General features: G+C 38.0%; 2 protein-coding genes across 9 annotated transcripts in view; one reads left to right on the top strand and one right to left on the bottom strand.

Moving 5' to 3' along the window:
- The window catches only part of SLC16A6 (solute carrier family 16 member 6), a 31,449-nt gene extending 13,679 nt beyond the window's left edge, over positions 1-17,770 (bottom strand). Inside the window, exons 1-2 of one of the 2 annotated variants that reach the window (XM_074224724.1) lie at positions 17,615-17,770; positions 5,567-5,802 (exon numbers count right to left, since the gene is read on the bottom strand). In XM_074224724.1, the coding sequence (XP_074080825.1) occupies positions 5,567-5,795 (229 nt within the window). In that variant the 5' untranslated portion in view covers positions 5,796-5,802; positions 17,615-17,770. Of the gene's footprint in view, positions 1-5,566; positions 17,568-17,614 lie in introns of those variants that run through there. The other variant, XM_074224725.1, reaches the window with a different exon arrangement.
- Positions 1-18,299, top strand: part of ARSG (arylsulfatase G) — a 185,763-nt gene that overhangs the window by 22,028 nt on the left and 145,436 nt on the right. Inside the window, exon 1 of one of the 7 annotated variants that reach the window (XM_074224717.1) lies at positions 18,140-18,177. The exons of the other annotated variants lie outside the window; for them this stretch is intronic. The gene's annotated coding sequence lies outside the window, so the exon portion shown is untranslated. Of the gene's footprint in view, positions 1-18,139; positions 18,178-18,299 lie in introns of those variants that run through there. 7 annotated transcript variants of the gene reach the window in all.

Here is an 18,299-nt window from a genome sequence, read left to right as displayed (position 1 = left end):
CTTCAAACTGCATTAAGAAATATACAGCATTGGGGCAGCTAGGTGGCGCAGTGGATAGAGCGTGGGCCCTGGAGTCAGGAGTACCTGAGTTCAAATTCAACCTCCAGAGCTCTGGAGTCAGGAGGACCTCTCAAATCTGGACTCAGACACTTAATACCGGTTGTATGACCTTAGGCTAGTCACTTAATCCTGTTGCCTTGCAAAAAAACCCCAACAACCCTCAAGTATAGTTGGAATAACTGCTCACTGAGATCCCAACTCTGAAAATTTCATGATTTCCCACAAGCAGCCTTCCATCCTCTACTTGAAGACCTCCAGTTAGGGCGAACCTGCTACCAAGAAGCAAGGGGCCTTATTCCACTTTTGGATAGCTCTAATTGTTAAGAAGTTGTTCTTTCCAACAAGTCCTAATTTTCTTCTCTGCATCTTCTATTCAGTGCTTCTAGTTCTACTGTCTGGGACTACATAAAGAATCCTTTTTTTTTTTTTTTTTTTAGTTTTTGCTCAAGGCTCAAGGCCGCACAGATAGGGAATTATTAAATGTCTGAGGCTGGACTTGAACTCAGGTACTCCTGACTCTAAGGCTGGTGCTCTATCCACTGTACCACCTAGTTGCCCCTATAAAGCAAATCTTACTATGGGTCCTGCAAGTTCTCTCTTCTTAGAGAGAAAAATTCCTAAGCTTTTTCACTTGATCCTCATTATGGTATGACTAGATTACTAGCTTTCTTACTTTTTTGGTCATCTTCAAAATGCTCTCCAGTTTTTCAGTGTCTTTCCCAAAATCTGTTTTCCAAACCTGAATGCTATGTTGGTGTGATCTGACCTTATTTTGGACACAGAATCTCTCTTAAAGGTACCTTCAGGTAGCATCATTTTGACTTATCACCCTACTGACTCACAAGTTAGTCTCCTGCAAGCCTAAGATTTTTATTTTAGAAACTATCTACCTATGTCTCTCCCATTTATACTTGTATTCGCTTTTTTCCTTTTGGTTTTTGCTAGGTAATAGGGTTAAATGACCTATCCAAGGTCACACAACTGGGTAATTTTTAAATGTTTGAGGCCGGATTGAACTCAGGGCTGGTGCTCTATCCTCTGCACCACATAGCTGCTCTCTTTGTATTGTCTTTTTAAACCTAAATATAGAACTTTATATTTGCCTCTATTTTGTTTCTTTTTTTTATAGGGGATCACATGATCAGCAAAATGATGCAGCTGTTTTTTAATAAACTTCAACATTTCCCTTCCTCTGGGGAATTATGTGGTAGATAAAGGATAATTAAAATTGGATCTATAAGATAGAAATACCAAAATGGATAGTTTAAAAACTCACGAAATACCACAAAACATAAATATATAGTACACCTATTCCATGACTCCCTTTCAATCTTCTTGATTTCCAAGACTATGAGAAAATGAACACAAGCAATCTTACAGACCTGTGGTTGGCTTTAAGGGTCCTTACCCCTCTCCACAGTAGTGACAACCCTGATCCCTCCTCATCACACAAGAGATAGCAGACATTGATTCTTTCAAGTTACTTAAAGGAAAGGAAGAATACCTGGATGAAGAAGGGAGAAAATCTGGACAGCAGTTATTGTATAGAGGGGAAAGAGCTTCCATTAAGGGAAAGAGAATTAGAAATTGAATGACAAAAGTTCTTCCCAAGAGTTTACTTTGGGCAGGAACCCTTCTGTGGAACCAAACCTCACAATTGGAGCAGATGGGATTAATGGGTGGTAATGGAAGGGGGGCGGGGCAAAGAGTGTAGTGGTAAATCAGAGACAAGTGACAGAATGCAGTAGAGAGGTTGAAAGAATAAAAGCCCAAGAAAAGAAAAATAAAAATGTGGCTCACAAACCTAAAAACCAACAGAAAGACAAAAGGAAGAGGATGAGTAAAAACTTAGAGAGGCAAAGAAAGTTTCCCTGATCAAAAAAGGGAATTCTGTGAATAATCCTAAAAATCACAGAATGACCCCAAGAAATTCCAGAATAACTTAAATGAGAAATAAAACTGTTAGAAGAAAATATTAGGAGGGCAGTTATGTTGAAAAGATAGAGGTCTCAATGAAAAATTTTATACATCCCCTTTACTTTAGTCTATATTCGTGGGGGGGAGGGGTATTTTGTTTACTCTTAAACAAGAATATTTTATTAATATAAAAAATTTGTACAAAATGAGAATTAAAAAAATAAAATAAAGATAACAAAAAAAGAATTTTATACAATTAGTCTATCATTCTAAACTATGGGAATATTTGGTTCTGACTTCGTAGGGAGAGAACTAAACCTCATTATCCCCCAATGAAGTGTTCTTAACATGGTAGCTATTTGATAAATGTTGATTTTTTAAATCAGATAGTACAGACAGTGAAAATCCAGTCAAAATTAAATCAATTGATCCAGAACATGAGACAAGCTTAATCATAATCAAGATTTTCTGTGATCAAAACTAGTGTATTTTGTTCCAGTGTTTAGAATTTTGACATTTTGGCTTCCTTTCACAATGTATATTTAAATTAATATTTCAAAAAGAATCAACATCTATAGGGCAGGTAGGTGGTGTACTGGCCCTGGAGTCAGGAGAACTTGAGTTCAAATCTGGCCTCAGACACTTAATACTTACTTAGTTGTGTGACCTTGAGCAAGTCACTTAACCCCACTGCCTTGCAAAAATTAAAAAAAATCAATATCTAGGGTCAAATTTCATCTATTTCTCCCTCAGGCTTTCTTACTGTGTGAATCCTTTTGAAAATAGTTCCTTTATGTGACCAAAGTAAATAATCCATTTATGTTCACCAATATGTGGTATTAATAGATTCTTGTAGCTAGGAGCTATATAGGTAAAGATATTAAAAAATAATAGTTAAACCAAAAATTCATTTGGCTTATACTATAATATTTTTTTCTCCTCAGCACTTAGCTTCCTAATTACAGTTCACTTAAGTTGACTTAAACAGATTCATAAGACTACAACTAATTGGGGCAAAGGATTTCAGAAAAATACTTGGTATCAGGGGAAACAAACTAGAGGTCAACATTGACTTCACAAGCAGAATTTCGTAAAATTTAAATCGATATCTAATATGACTTGTATTCAAAGTGTCATTTTCATCTAGAAGAATATGATAGCTGGAAAAGGAGTTAGTTTTCTGCTGGTGTTTAAAAAATAACAGAAAACAAGAGGGACTCCATTTTTCCTATCACTCTCTGACACAGTCTAAAAATGTTAGCAATAGCAGTAAGAACAGAGAAAGAAGAACATAATCATTGGAAAGAAAAAGTAAAAAATTATCCTTACTTGTAGATGATAGGGATTTTTTTTTTAGAAAAACCCCAGAAAATCAGCAAAGACATTAACAAAAGCTATAAATAATTTCAAGGAAAGTAACAGATATGAAATACATCTAAACTTTGTCAGTAATTTTATACAGCAACAACAAAACCCTGAAGGAAATAAGAGAAATCCTATTTCAGAGTAATTACAAAAATGTACAAAATATCTGAGGGTCACTCTACAATGATCTACTAAAGATATAGAGATAAGAGTTCCACAACCATAGTCCACTTCAATGAAAATATTCAGAATGGAAAGAATAGGCTAGAAAGAGAGAAAAAGGAATTGATCCAAATAAAAAGACATAAAAAAACTGAGTTTGATCTGCACTGGTAGAACTTTTAGTCTTGTTTGGTAATGGGTGGGAAGGAAAATACTCTGTTAAGACCATAGCTCTACTGAAGCATCAAAAACTAATTATCATTAAAAGCTTGTGATCTCCTAATTCACTTATCCAAAGAACACTTTTTTTTTGAGTGCCTACTGTATACTAGGGATTATACCTACAAAGACAAAACAAAGTAGTCTCTGTCCTCAGAGTTTAAATTCTATGGAGAAAAACAGTAATTATACAAAAAAAATGAAAAGCAAAATACACATAAAGCTAATACAAAAATAATGTCTGGACTATTAGGAATCAAAATGGTATATATCTGTAGGAGGTGGGACTTGAATTGAACCTTGAGGGAATCCAAAGACTCCATGAGATAGAGGAGAGGAGGAGGCATAGACATAGTATTGAGAGGTGTATATGGAGGACAGCAAAGTAGAGCATCTTATGTTATTTTGTGATGTAGGATTTAGGTACACTGGACAGTCTGTAGTGCGAATGACTGAATCCCAAAGCCAGGAATTCCATTTTATTGCACCTTATATGTCCTTATGCACCTATTCATCTTTAAATCTTTCTATCCTCTCCTAGGAAATATTTTTATGACACCCTTAAGTAGGTGTTAAAACCATGGCCAAACTATTTCTAGAGTACCATGTCCAGTTCTAAGTAATATATTTTAGAAAGAATATTGATAATAATCAGCAATAAGCTGTAATGTGTCCAGAGGAAAATGACTGATTATGAGCAGACTTGAAAACCAATCATTTGAGGATTGGATAAAAACTGAACAAATTTATTCTGGAGGAGAAAAGCCTAAAAGAGCTGAGAGGAAATGATTAGTATTTTATAAATATTTGAATGACTATGAACTAGCTCTACTATTTCTCCACGTGGTCATGTATGTCATTAGCATTTTTTGCTTCCAAGTCCTAGTATTGACTTGCATTATATTAATAGATCATTGAAACTCACATGAATCATGCCTTTTTTTGGGCAAGGCAATGGGTTAAGTGACTTGCCCAAAGTCATACAGCTAGTAATTATTAAGTGTCTGAGGCTGGATTTGAACTCAGGTCCTCCTGACTCCAGGGCCAGTGCTCTATCCACTGCATCACCTAGCTGCCCCCTCAACTAGGTCTAAAGTAAAGATTTGATGACTGCATGCCAGTGATGTTGTAGTTGCTGTTCATTCTTTGGGTAGGACTTGGATTAGATGATCTCTCTGATCCCTTTTGATTCTGAGTCTATGATTCTAGCCTATTAAGGACCAAATTAACTGAATGCTACTAATTCCAGATTAGCATAACTAGAGAGATACTCAAAAAACTGTCAATTCTGACAGTCTAGATTCTATGAATTTATTTCTGATTCTATCTCTTCTCATTCCCTATGATTGGAATACCTTCTGTTAAATGTCTACTTGCTAAAATCCCATTTATCCTTTCCAGCCCTGTTTACTACCTCCTCCATAAAGTCTCCCCTCTCTCCAATGGAAATGAACATTCTATCATTCCAAACATCATTACAGAGCTTTAGATATAATGAACTTATGTTTTATTCAGTATTACGGCTATTATTTGTGTACATGTTATATTGTCCTCTCATTATCAGATTTAAGGGTAGGAACAATTTTTAAAAATTGTTTTATTTTTGCACAGACCTTTGTATGTAGTAGACAATAAATGCCTACTGGACAAGATTGTTGAATTAACTCTTCCTCTAATTTCTTCAGCTGGAAAAAAATGTATAATAATGCTAACCTTATGGCATAACTGTTATTATGGGTAGTCATGCCCTTTCATGAAATGAGTTCTATTACATTAAGTATCTAAATATGCCAGTTAAAAAATATAAACTTGTTTAAGATATAAACTAAAAAAAAATACTAACCTGTAAATGTTAGCACAAACACGCATATTGATATTATCCATGAAATTTTGCTGTTGGTTTCATTAAAACTGTCCCTTATGTCATTAAAGAAGACACCAAATGATTTGATGACACCATATGTAAGTGCTTCTATCAAGAAAAATGCGAAAGCCACTGTCCAGCCCCATCCTCCATCAGGCACTTGAGAATAAACATTTGCACTGAAACAAAACTTTCTCCTCTGCGTCATTCTTAATCTGAAATAAAAAGGAAATATAAAACTTTTTAAACATAGTTGACCATGAGGCAGGTTTAAACATTCTGATGTTCCTTATTAAATTCTATAGCACTGCCACCTGAATTTTTTTTTAATGTTTCTGTGAAGTTAAGACATGAAACATAGAGTTGAATTATGTGGCTTAGATATAGATATAGTCTGGTACCTGGTCTTTGAAATATGCTAGAAACTATTAGCCAATTATAACTAGCTCTAATAGCTAGCACTTATACTACTTAAAAGATTTGCAAAACACTTTATATGCTATGTCATTTGATCTTTACAACCATCTAGGGAAGCAGGTCCTTTTATTATGCCCATATAAATAGATGAAGAAGTTGAGGCAGAAATTAAGTGCTTTGCTCAAGGTCACAGTTTGTAAGGCAGGATTTAAATGAAAGCCTTGCTGACTCCAAATGCAGTATTTACTATACCACCTCAGTTGCCCTAGAATGAGAAGTTCAGCTTCCTCCTCTTAGTGGCTAAAAGGAGTTCTTGACACTGAGATTAAAGGGACATCAGTTAAAGTACACATTATCACTTGGAATGGTTTTGCCATTTTAAAGTTCTTAGAAATAGTGTAGGAATTTTCAGCTACAAAAAAGATACAGGTAGCCAAAATAAAACTATGTCTTTAAAACCCACATATCTTAAGTCTTGGTGCCCATGGGTTGCCTTCAATGCAGTTCACTTCTGTTGGCATTTATTAAGGTCTAGTTCTATGCCAGGTCCTAAGGTAATTACTAGAGATACCAAGACCAAAAAATAAAGAAATAAAAAGTCAAACAGTTCTTTCCCTCAAGGACTTACATTCTGTTGTCAATTTGTTTCATTACAAAAGTTACTGGTGATTTTTCAGGACAATTTATTATGTGTCAGGCCCTATACCAGGTGTGGATGAAAATAAAATAGCTAACATTTATGCAGTACTTGATATGGTCAGGAATTTAAAGGTTTGGTGTTTTGCCCCTGTCCTCAGGTTGCTTGCATTCTGATGGGGAAGACATGTAAATAACTACATAATAAAAGATACATACATATATATATATATATATGTACATATATATATAACATATATGTATGGAGAGGGAGAGGAGAGGGCACTAGGGAAAGTTCTGCGGAATGTGGGATTGATTACTCTGTTAATAAAATTTATTAAGCACCTGTGATGTGCCAGGCACCTTAAGGATACAAAGGAGGCAAAAGACAGCTTTTGCCTTCAAGGAACTCATAGTATGGGACATGCAAACAAATATATACAAACAAATTATATACAGAATAAAGAGTTTGAAATTAATGGAGGGAAAAGAGCAGAATTAAGAAGGGTTTAGAAAAGACTTCCTATAAAATATAGGATTTTAGGTGAGACTTATGAGAGACCAGAGAAGAATTGAATGAGAGCATGTCGGGCATAGAATATAGAGAGGTGATGCCATGAAATGCATGTGAATTGGATTTGAATGAGAGGGTGCTGTACAAAGTCACCAGCCTTAACTTTCTCCTCTGGAGGCATAATGAATTAGGATGACTGGATATGGCCCTGGATGAGAGACAATGAAGGTTAAGAGACTTGCCCAGGATCACGTAGCTAGTTAAAGTGTCAAATGTCTCAAGCAGAATTTGAACTCAGATCCTTCTGACTCCAGGGTTGGTGCTCTATCCATTGTACCAGCATTGGAAAAGTAAAATGGAGCTAGGTTATAAAGAGCTCCTGAATGCCAAAGAAGTCTGTATTTTGATCCTGGAGGCAACAAAGAATCACTGGGAGTTTACTGAGTTAGGAGAGTGACAGAATTGGACCTAAGTTTTAAAGGAAGAGTTGAGGCAGGCAAAACTACCAGCAGACTATTGCAGCACTCTAGGTAAGAGGTAAAGAGAGGTGTAGCAGAGTGGTAGCAGTGTCAGGAGAGAGTGGGGAGGGTGAGGGAAAGAATATTTGAGAGATACTGCAAAAGTGGAATAGGGCAATAGTGAGGAGTCGAAGATGACTCCTAGGTTGAGAACCCGAGGAACTGGGAGAATGGTGTTTGTCCTTTGTCCTTGAAAGGATCATGACATCAGAGAAGTGATGCCATGACAAATAGGTGAACTGATTTGAGTGAGGGGTTGCTGGGCTAAGTCACCAGCCTCACTTTTTCCTCCAGAGCCATCTGGGTCCAATGGCCAGATCTGAATCAGGACAACTGGAGATGGCATTAGATGCAAGGCAATCAGGGTTAAGTGACTTAAGGTTACATAGCTAGGAAGTTTTAAATGTTTGAGGTTGGATTCAAACTCTATCCTGACTCCAAGGCCAGTGCTCTATCCATTGTACCATCTAGTTGCCCAACTTAACTACTGCCCTCTACAGTAAGAAGAAAGGTGTGTGTGTGTGTGTGGGGGGGAGATAATGTGTTCTATCATAGATATGCTTAATTTAAGATGTCTTCTGGACATTTAATTGGAGTTTTCTGAAAAGTAGTTGAAGATGGGAGATTGTAGGTTACCAGAGAGATTAGGGGCAGAATCAGTAGATTTGAGAATCAGTAGCATAGAGATGATAATTAAATCTAAGAGTTGATGTGATCACCAAATGAGATAATTATAGTGAGAGAAGAAAGGTGAACTCAGAAATATGATTAGATGACATGAGCTGGGTCCTAAAAAGAAGCATTCTGGTGGATAAAGAAATGTAACAGAGTGTTATTCCCCAAAACCTAGAGAGATGTGATTATTAAGTAGGAGAGGGAGATCAATAGTATCAAAATTTACAGAGAGGTTAAGAAAAATGAGGACTGAGAAAAGGCCATTAGAATTGGCATCTAAAAATCATGGATTATGTTAGAAAAAAAGTTTTAAATGAAATGATAAAATCTGAAGCCAGATTGTAAGGGGTTAATAAGAGAGTGAGAGCAAAGTGGAGGCAGTATTGTAGACTGCCATTTTGAGTTTAGCCACAAATGACAGAAGGGATATAGAACAACAGTGGGGATGAGAAGATCAAGTTTTTAAGGCTGGGGGAAATATGGTTGTATTTATAGGGATGGGGAATGAACCAGTACAAAGGGAAAATTTGTAAATAAGTAATAAAGTAGAGATGACAGAGGGAATATTGTTGGAGGAGATGGCATGGGAATTGTTTGAGCACAAAGAGAGATTAACTTTAGGAGGCAGTTAAGGACACTTCATCACGTGAGAAGGGTGAAGAAGGGGATGGAGGCAGAAGGTATCTGAATGTGATAGGAGATGAGGAAAAGGGGGAAAACAGGGAGCTCATGGTGAATGGCCTGAATTTTTTCCATAAAATATGAGAAAGGGTTCTCAGGGGAGCCTTAGATGGTTTGAAGAGGGATGAGTAGGTGAGGCAAGTATAGAAGTAGAAAGGGCCCAGTTGAGGTTGTATAATAATAATTTGTGGTAGACCCAGTCAGAACAGTTATGTGATTTTGAACTCATCCTTGAAAGAATCTAGGGAAGGAGCTAAGAGACAGAGATGAGGAAGAATAACCTGGGAATGTACTCTTTTCTACCCAAGGTACTATCCCAAATTGTCAGGGAACAAGCCAACTTTACCATGTTTCATTTTTAATTTTTGCATTTCTAGTGAAAAAATAATAATGCCAAGCAAATAGCAAGTGCTTAAAAATGCTTGATTGATGAATTAACAAAAAAAAAAGATAGGTCCCTTTCTGATTCTAAGATTCTCAGACTTCGGATTGAGGCCACCAACAGTAGGCAACTTTATTTTCCTTTCCCCTTTATCTTTTTTGCAATGACTTCTGGCTTCTGACCCCATCATTCAATTGAAATTGCTTTTTCTAAAGTCATTAATTCATGATCTCTCAATTGCTAAACCTGATACTCATCCTTTTTGATCTTTTACATTTTCAACTCTCCTCTTCTCCTAGAAACTCCTACATTTTTCTTTTCTGGTTTTCTTAGTCTAATTGTTCCTTCTCAGCCTCCTTTGTTAGGTGTTCATCTAAGGTGTCTGCTAACTGTGGGAATGTCCCAAAGCACTGTCCTGGGACTTCTCCTTCTCTTGATAATCACTTGGTGATTAGCTCATCATAGAGATCAATCATCTCTATATAGAGACTCTCAGATCTAATTGATTATTCTTAACCTCTTCTTTCTCCTTTTTCTGGTTGCCTGAGCTGCCAGTTCTTAGCTCAGCTCTGTATGGGGCTTAACTTCCTCTTAGATATTTTTTGACCTGTCTGCTCTATCTGGCTCTTAACCAGCTCCTCCCTTTTTATACAAATTCCTTGGGTTACCACCATGTCTCTTCAAAATTACTTACTTTGAGATTTTCAGGCTCTTGTTTGCTCTGGCTACAAGACAGATTAATTCAATCAAGAAATACATACACACACACACATATATATATATATATAAAACCAATTACCTCTAAGTAAAATTCAGTCCTATTCTTATATTATCTAACTTTCCTTTTAACTAAGTTGTAAACTACCAGAAAGGAGGGTACAGGGCTCAAAATTATTTGTATCCTCTAGTGTTTAGAAAAGAAACTTGTAAACACTAGGTATTCACTGAAAATGTCTTGACAGCTAGAGTGATGAAGAAAAAACTATAAATTCACAAGAAGTCATTAAACACCTACTTATATTTCAGGCAGTGTAAAGTCCTGGTAATACAAAGACAAAAATGTAACAACAATCTCTTACCTTAAGGAGTTTACATTGTACCCCTTTCCTAATGTCATATCATGCTTTGTACAGTAGATACATATTTATATATTTTTTGCACCTCTCAGCTTTTCATGTACTAGGTTCTAACCCAGTCTGTGCCATTAATAAGAAAATGATATTTCTATTTTGCTTTAGTTTATAAGGCCTTTTCCTCACTACAAAAGATAGATCATCATTCTATCTTCTGGTAAGAAAATTGTGAACCTGAGAGGTCAAACAAGTTCACATCTTCAGCCCAGGTCTCTTTACTTCAAGTCTAATCATCTTTCCACTTATCATGATGCCGCCTAACTCAGTGGGAGAACTTGGGCAAGTCAAATCACCTCTCTTCAGTCTCAGTTCTCTCATTTACAGAATGAGGGGCTTGGACCTAAAGCCTTCTTCCATCTGTTGAGTTTCCAATTTGATCTACACTACCTCTACTGCTACCACTACTGCTACTACAGGAGTTATTAGAAGACATTAGGGAAGAGAAGAGCTGAACTCCCAAAGACAATTTCTAGCTAACTTCCCAATCTTTTTTCAGTTGGCCTGTTTTACTTAAATTGAAGGAATTAGAACTTCAAGCACAATCAATTCTAACCTGCCCAGAGTTGAGTTAATTAGCCTTATAAAGGCTATTGAGTCAAAGCTGAAAAGTGGTGGTAGTGGGACACTTCTTAATAAATAATTGGGTGCAGCTAATTACATTGAACAGTAAACTCTTCTGGAAAAGCTAACCAATACATAAACCTTGGGTAATATAGAAAGTGACCTTAGGTGGTATAGAAAGTGACAAAAATTGTGTGGCTTTTGTTTTCTAACATTAATCTCCTCAGGATACAAGTAAAAACCTATTACATTGGAAGATAACAAATTTCTAACTTTCCAAAATACAACCTTACTAAATAGGAAATGACTTGACCCTAAAGAATAATAATGTTTCACTCAGATGCTTAATAATTACCTAGCTGTGTGACCTTGGGCAAGTTACTTAACCCCACTGCCTTGCCAAAGAAATACAAAGAAGAAGAAAAGACCACAACATCAAGGAGGTGATGCCATGACAATTACATGAATTGTATTTGAGTGAGGCCATGCTGTGCTAAATCACCAGCCTCACTTTCTCCTCCGGGGCCATCTGGGTCTAGTAGCCAGATATGTATCAGGATGACTGGAGATGGCCCTGGATAAGGGGCAATCGGGATTAAGTAACTTGCCCAAAGTTATACAGCTAGTTAAGTGGCTGGATTCAAACTGCCATCCTCCTGATTCCAAAGCCAGTGCTCTAGTAAGTCAACTATTTCACAAAGAGCTTCCCCACAGCTGATGGATCACTTTGAGTTTACAGAACTGTAACTTGAATTTGAGAATTTAAATCAGGGAAATATCTTACAGTAACTTGCTATATATTGGGTAGGTAGGTAGTATGTTACACTAGACTTTTAGTCAGAAGAGATGTGGAGTTGAACTCCACCTCTAAAACTCATGAACTGGATAGTCATTGATTTCCTTAATCTCTCTAAGCCTCAGTCTCTTCATCTGAAAATTAATTATATAACCTATAATTCATAGGATTACTGTGAGAATCACAGAATGATTTAAATCATTTTGTAAACTCAGTATATTCAAAACTGTACTCATCTCCTCCTACTCATCCATCCTTTCCCTTTTTCTAACTTCTCTATAATTGTCAAAGATAGTTTCATCCACTTAATCTCTCTAAGGTTCACTGTCATCTTTCACTCCTCTCAATTACCCCCATATCTAAGCAGTTGTCAAGACCTGTCATTTCTACCTAAATCTTTTTCCCTCTGACAGTGCTACCACTCTGATTTAGGCCCTATTGCCTTACTCCAGGCCTTCTGCAATAGCCTACTAGTTGAGGTTCTTGCCTTAAGTCTTTCCTTCTTTCACTTGGCTGTCAAATTAATCTTATCCTAAAACACATCTGATCATAAATTTCCCTTCTCCCTCAGTCAACTCTAGAGGTTCTCCACTGCCTTCAAGACCAAATATAAAATCCTGTTTGCCTTTTAAAGCTTTCCATAACTTGGTTCCCTCCTTGGTTTCCAGTCTTCTTACACTGTAGTCAATCCAGCTCCTTGAAAGTAGAGATTGTTTTTGCCTTTCTTTTTATTCTCAGAGTTTAGAACAGAGCTCAATATATAGAAGAACATAGCATCATATCTCTTAAACGGAAATGATGACTGTATGAAATACTAGGTCCTTTATATTCAATTCAAGTATGTGTAAAGCAGGAATACTAATTTGCCTTTCTCATGGGGATGATTCTCTTACATTCTAATCATTAGGACTCAAATTTTAGTGCCAGAAGTTTCTGCCTTAGGCTTCTTTATGATTCAGGGAATATACTTGCAATATGGATCTATGTTTAGCATTATTAAACACGTAGAGTCTATATTAGATTGCTTTCTATTGGGGGGAAGGGGGAGGGAGAAAAATGTAAAACTCAAAACCTTGCAGAATATATATTTGTTAACTAGAGGTACAGATGTAATCTAAGTCTCCTTTTACTGTTTATCATTTTGCACTTTCAGATCTTTGAAGGAAACTGCCATTCTTGGGACAAAAGTTCTTTTATTATTGAGATCATATAAGATCAAAAAATTTATGGTTAAAACTTTCTGAAGGACTCATGTTCAATTACCAATGAAGAGGGGATGATAATTTCACTAGCAATAGCAAATAGTAGTTTGGTTCCTTGAAATAATTTCCATATAGTTAGTTGTGGGAATTTGAGTACATAAGGAGGTAGAATTTAGATGGAGAAGACAGAACTTCCCCAATGCCTTTACATAAAAAAAAGGCATCCATAGATACTTTAGAGCAGGGATTCTTTAACTTGGAGTCTACTTGTTTAGATACTTATTTCAGTATAATTGATTTCTTTTGTAATCCTATGTATTTTGTTTTATGCATTTTAAAAACAATCCTGAGAAGAGGGAACTACTGGATTAACCTGAATCAGCTAGGTGATACAATGGCTAGAATGCTGGAATGTTGGAAGACATGAATTCAAAATCCAACTGAAGACACTTTACTTGCTTTGTGCCCCTAGATAAATCATTTAACTTCTCTTAGACTCAGTCTTCAAATCAGAATGATCTAGATAATAGTAGCACCTACCTTTGAGGGTTGTTTGAGGCACAAATTATATAACATATATAAAGCAAAGTACAACATATATCATTAGAATGCCAATGAGTCCATCACATACACACACACACACACACACACACACACACACACACACATATAATGTTAAGGATCCCTTCTGTAGGTCATTTTTAACTTAATATAATCAAAATTATACATTTTATAACTCACATTGTTCTCTACCTCTTTATTCATAAATTGTTCACCTATTCAAAAGTGTGACAGGTAATATAGTTCATGTTCTTCAAATTTTCTAGTAATAGCTCTCTTTTTATCTAGGTCAGGTATCCATTTTGATCTTATCCTGGTAAATGGTGTAAGATATTGATCTATGCCCAATTTCTGCCAGACTGCTTTCCAATTTTCACATTTTTTTTTTTACCAAATAATGAATTCTTAACCTCAAAACTTGGGAATTTTTATACTCATTAAATACAAGTTTACCGTATCTATTTACTGTGAATTACATGTCTATTCTGTTCCACTGATCTACATTTTTATTTCTTAGCCTGTTCACTAGATAGTTTTGATAATTACTGTCTTGTAATATAGATTAAGATCTGGTAGTGCTAAACCTTTCTTTACATCTTTTTTTCTATTAGTTCCTTTAACATTCTTGACTTTTTCTTCTTACAAATGGATTTTGTTATTGTTGGTTTTTTCTGATTCAGTACAAATAATTTTGTTAAGTTAATTTGGATGGCATTATATATTATATGTATATAATATATATGTGTATATGTATACAGTTCACATAAAATTGTTGTTTTTATAGTATTGGCCCTGCCCATCCAGGAACAATTGTTAGTTCTTGGATTATTTAATCTGATTTAATTTATATGACTTTATACAGCAACAACAAAAAATTTTGTTCCTATAGTTCCTGGATTTGTTTTGGCAGGTATATTCCTAGGTGTTTTATACTGTCATTAAAAAAATTATTTATTTAAGGCAATGAGATTAAGTGGCTTGCCCAAGGCCACACAACTGGGCAATTACTAAGTGTCTGAGGCTCAATTTGCACTCAGGTCCTCCTGACTCCAGGGTCAGTACTCTCTCCACTGCACCACCTAGCTGCCCCCAATATACTGTCATTTTTTTTTAAAACAAAACCAAAGATTGAGCAAAAATTAGGACTGATTTTAAGTATCTGAAGAATATGCCAGTGCTGGGAAAAAGAAACTCTTGTGACCTGGGTTCAAAATCTGCCTCACAACACTTATTTTTCTATGTGACTTTGGGCATGTTAATTTAAGCCCCCATAGCCAGTTTCTTCATCTTTGAAATGTAAATAACAGTATCTCTCCTAATTTCACAGAGTAGTTAAGAGATAACTTGTGTGACAAACCTTAAAGTACTATGAAAAACAGCTATTAGCAAGATTAATATAGCACAGTATTTTCTAAAGAGCATGGTTTCAGAAGTACTGGCTTTAAATATCTGCTTCTGATGCTTACTACATGTGTGACTTTAGGCAAACTTCTTAGTTTACCATGGCCTCTGTATTCTATCTGTTGGTTTCACAGTCCCTGATTTTATTGTTGGCTCTAGAGAATAAAGATTCTTCTTTCCCAATTCACTTTTATAGTCAGATGAATCTGTCAGCTAGAATGGTATATCTACTCAAAATGTTGAATTCTAAGAAGGTAAGTCACTTTGTGACTCAAGTCACTTTAAATGACTCTGTTTCTCCTCATAAAATGATGGTTTGAACTTGAGATAAATCTCAAAAATTCCCTTTAATTCTAATAATCTAGAGTTTTCTCAGATATTTATGTGCTTTGTAAATGAATTTGCCTCTTAGAGTTTATTTTCTTTATCTCAGATTAATTCAACAAGTAATTATGAAATGCTCTTCTAGTCCCAGGAGATTGATTCAAAGACTTTAAGAGCCTGAGTCCTTAAGGGGCTTACTTTCTACTGGGGAGATATAACAGGTATAAAGATAAGCAAATACAAAGTATCTAAAGCATTGCACAAAGTAACTCAAATTGATTTCTATCTCTTTGTGACCTAGTTAGTGGCCTCAGGTTTTTCTGGGAATAAAAAAAGGGGACTTGATTTAAATAATTTCTTTGGTCCCTTTCCAAAGCTAATATCTTTCTGGGTATAAAATAGGTGTAATAACAATCTCATCTTTAAGCTATTCTCCAAAAAGATGCACAAAGGGAATTAATACAAAATACCTTTTTAACTCTTAAGGGAATAAAAATTTCATGATAAATTTAAGGACTATTTAAATTCTCTTTAAATTTACTTGAAATAACAGACCATTCTACTGGAGTTTAGAAATGTGAAAACACTGAGTTTCACTGTAATAGTTACTGCTTAATATGATACACAACTTGTATGCATTTAAAAGGCAAAACACTGATTATTCCATATTGAGCAGTTTTATCTTCAATAATCAATAGAGTTTCAATAGGACACACATGGAAGTATTTGACAGTAACTGACACAAACTGCCACTTAGCAAAAGTGCCATATATTTCCATTCTTCTTAAAAGTGTAACCCTGGAGAACAGCTTTCAACAAACTGTTCCAGTCCATTATTGTCAAAACTAATCTGTACTTAGGTGAAGTCTACTTATATAAAAAGTCCAAATGCACAGTAAAAAAAATCGCAAGCTTTTTCAGAAATGCTGCATAAGCAGCCCTGAACAATTTGACGGAACTCATTTTCCAATTTACTAGCCCATGATGTTGCAGCCCGATCCAAGAATTTAATCGTGTTCTCCCTAGAAGGATTTCCATTGAGGAAACTCGCAAATGAAAACCGCAGAAATAAAACTCTGGGGTTAGTGGAAATCATTAAGACAGTAGAAGTTGCTTTTCCACTTGGTTGCACTGTTTATTTACATACTGTATGTCTGTCTCTATGTTGGAAAGTCTTAAATGAAAGGAACCTCAGGACTATTTCTACATTGGAATTGCAAGATGTATCACTGACTATGTCATAGTGCCTCCCCCAAGGTGGTTTGCCTCTAAAGATTTTTACCATAAACTCTGAGGCTACCAAAGAATAACCCTACTATGTGGGGGACCCCCACATCCTTTCTTAAATACCTTTCCCCCTCTCGATGTAGCAACAGACCCAATCATAAATTGCTGGCTTTAAATGTTGAACTTTGCAAACATGGGAATTTCAGGTGAAGAACCTAATGTTGCCAAGGAGTTGCTTCCAAGGCTGGTTTCTCATCAAAGTGTACATCCAATGTTGCTAGCCACTTGTGTCATTTTTTATTTCTTCTTGGTCGAACATAAGGAAATAACCTATTTCCTTTAAAAAGTTGTCTTTTGCAAAACAGCTGTGACACTTGCCGGCTACAGCAGTGGTTTCGCTTCGGGTTTCGCAGGAGGGAAACAGTTTGAAGCTGGGTGGGGAAGCCTGCAAGTCACAACTTGGACAATCCGAACACGATCTGCAGCCTAGCGGGGGAACTCTGCCCGGCCGACAGCGGCGGGCACGGTCAGGGGACGGGCCTGGGGGGCGGCCAAGCCGCCCCTGCCGGGACAGCGTGGTCTTCGCCCCGGTGTGAACGGCGCCCAGCCACTGCGAGGTGCCCCGGACATTTCAGATTCTGATGACGTTCGGAACTTCAGGCGGGACCCCCGGAGGCTCGGCTGAACCCCAGCCCTCAGCAGCTCCCCAAAAGCCCCTCTCTTGGGGGGGGGGACACTTCGCCCAAGGCCTCTATTTTAAAGCAATTTAAAAAGGCACCAAAAAGGAGGCGAGAAGTAAGATGGATGAGCCCACGTCCCCTCTGCCCTCCACTGGGGAGAACGCCTGGTCTCCGAACTGTCAAGGGGGAACCCGTCTTTCCATCACCACCTCTCCAAAACGTGGAGGCGCTTCCTTCCTCGCGCCCCGGCCCGCCCGCCCCGCAATCCAGGCAGCACACAATCAAACTTTGAAACGCGTAAATAATAAAGCGAACTCACCAAGTTGGGAGAGAAGAGGATAAACCCCAAAAGGTTCTCAATAAGGCGGAGGCTTGTCCTCCTCCTCTTATAAGCAGCTCAGAGAGACATGAAAAAAGGGTTAACCCTTTGGGGCCCGGGAGACCCCGTCCGGTCTGGAGAGAGCCCGGCCCGGCTCCCCTCCCCTCCCCTCCCCTCCCCCGGCCTCGCGCCCGCCTATTTCCTTATCTCTCCCTCCCGCGACTGGAGCGGCCCCCTCCGGCCACACCCTACCCCTCCCTCCCCGGCGATGCCCCCTTCTCCCCGCTCGGTCCGCTTGTCCGTGCTCCTGACTCTTTCCCCCGGTCTCTGCCTATCTCTTATCCGATACCGGCTGCAGCCGGTCTCTGCCGGCCCCGGGGGCGCGCCTCCGCCGACCATGTACTGCAAGAGGCGGTGCGCGCGCCGGGGGGGGGGGGGCGGCGCGCGCGCGCCCGGCCCACGTGGAGCGGAGCGCGCCGGAGCGCGGCGGAGCCGGGGCGCAGCCGCCCCCTCCCGGGCAGGCCCGCCGGGCGCTCCGCGGCCCCCGCTCGGGGTCGCGTAAGGTAACCGCGTCGCCGTGCCCCTCCGGCTGCGGGGCGGGGCGGGCTCTCCCCGTTTCTGGGGCTCACGGAAGCCCTTCCCCTCCTCGCTCGGGCCCCGGGGGCGGCCGCACCTCCCCGGCCCG

Source organism: Macrotis lagotis, chromosome 2 (genome assembly GCF_037893015.1).
Source record: "Macrotis lagotis isolate mMagLag1 chromosome 2, bilby.v1.9.chrom.fasta, whole genome shotgun sequence".
Classification (NCBI taxonomy): Eukaryota; Metazoa; Chordata; class Mammalia; order Peramelemorphia; family Peramelidae; genus Macrotis; species Macrotis lagotis.
This window is presented reverse-complemented; position numbering and strand designations above follow the sequence as displayed.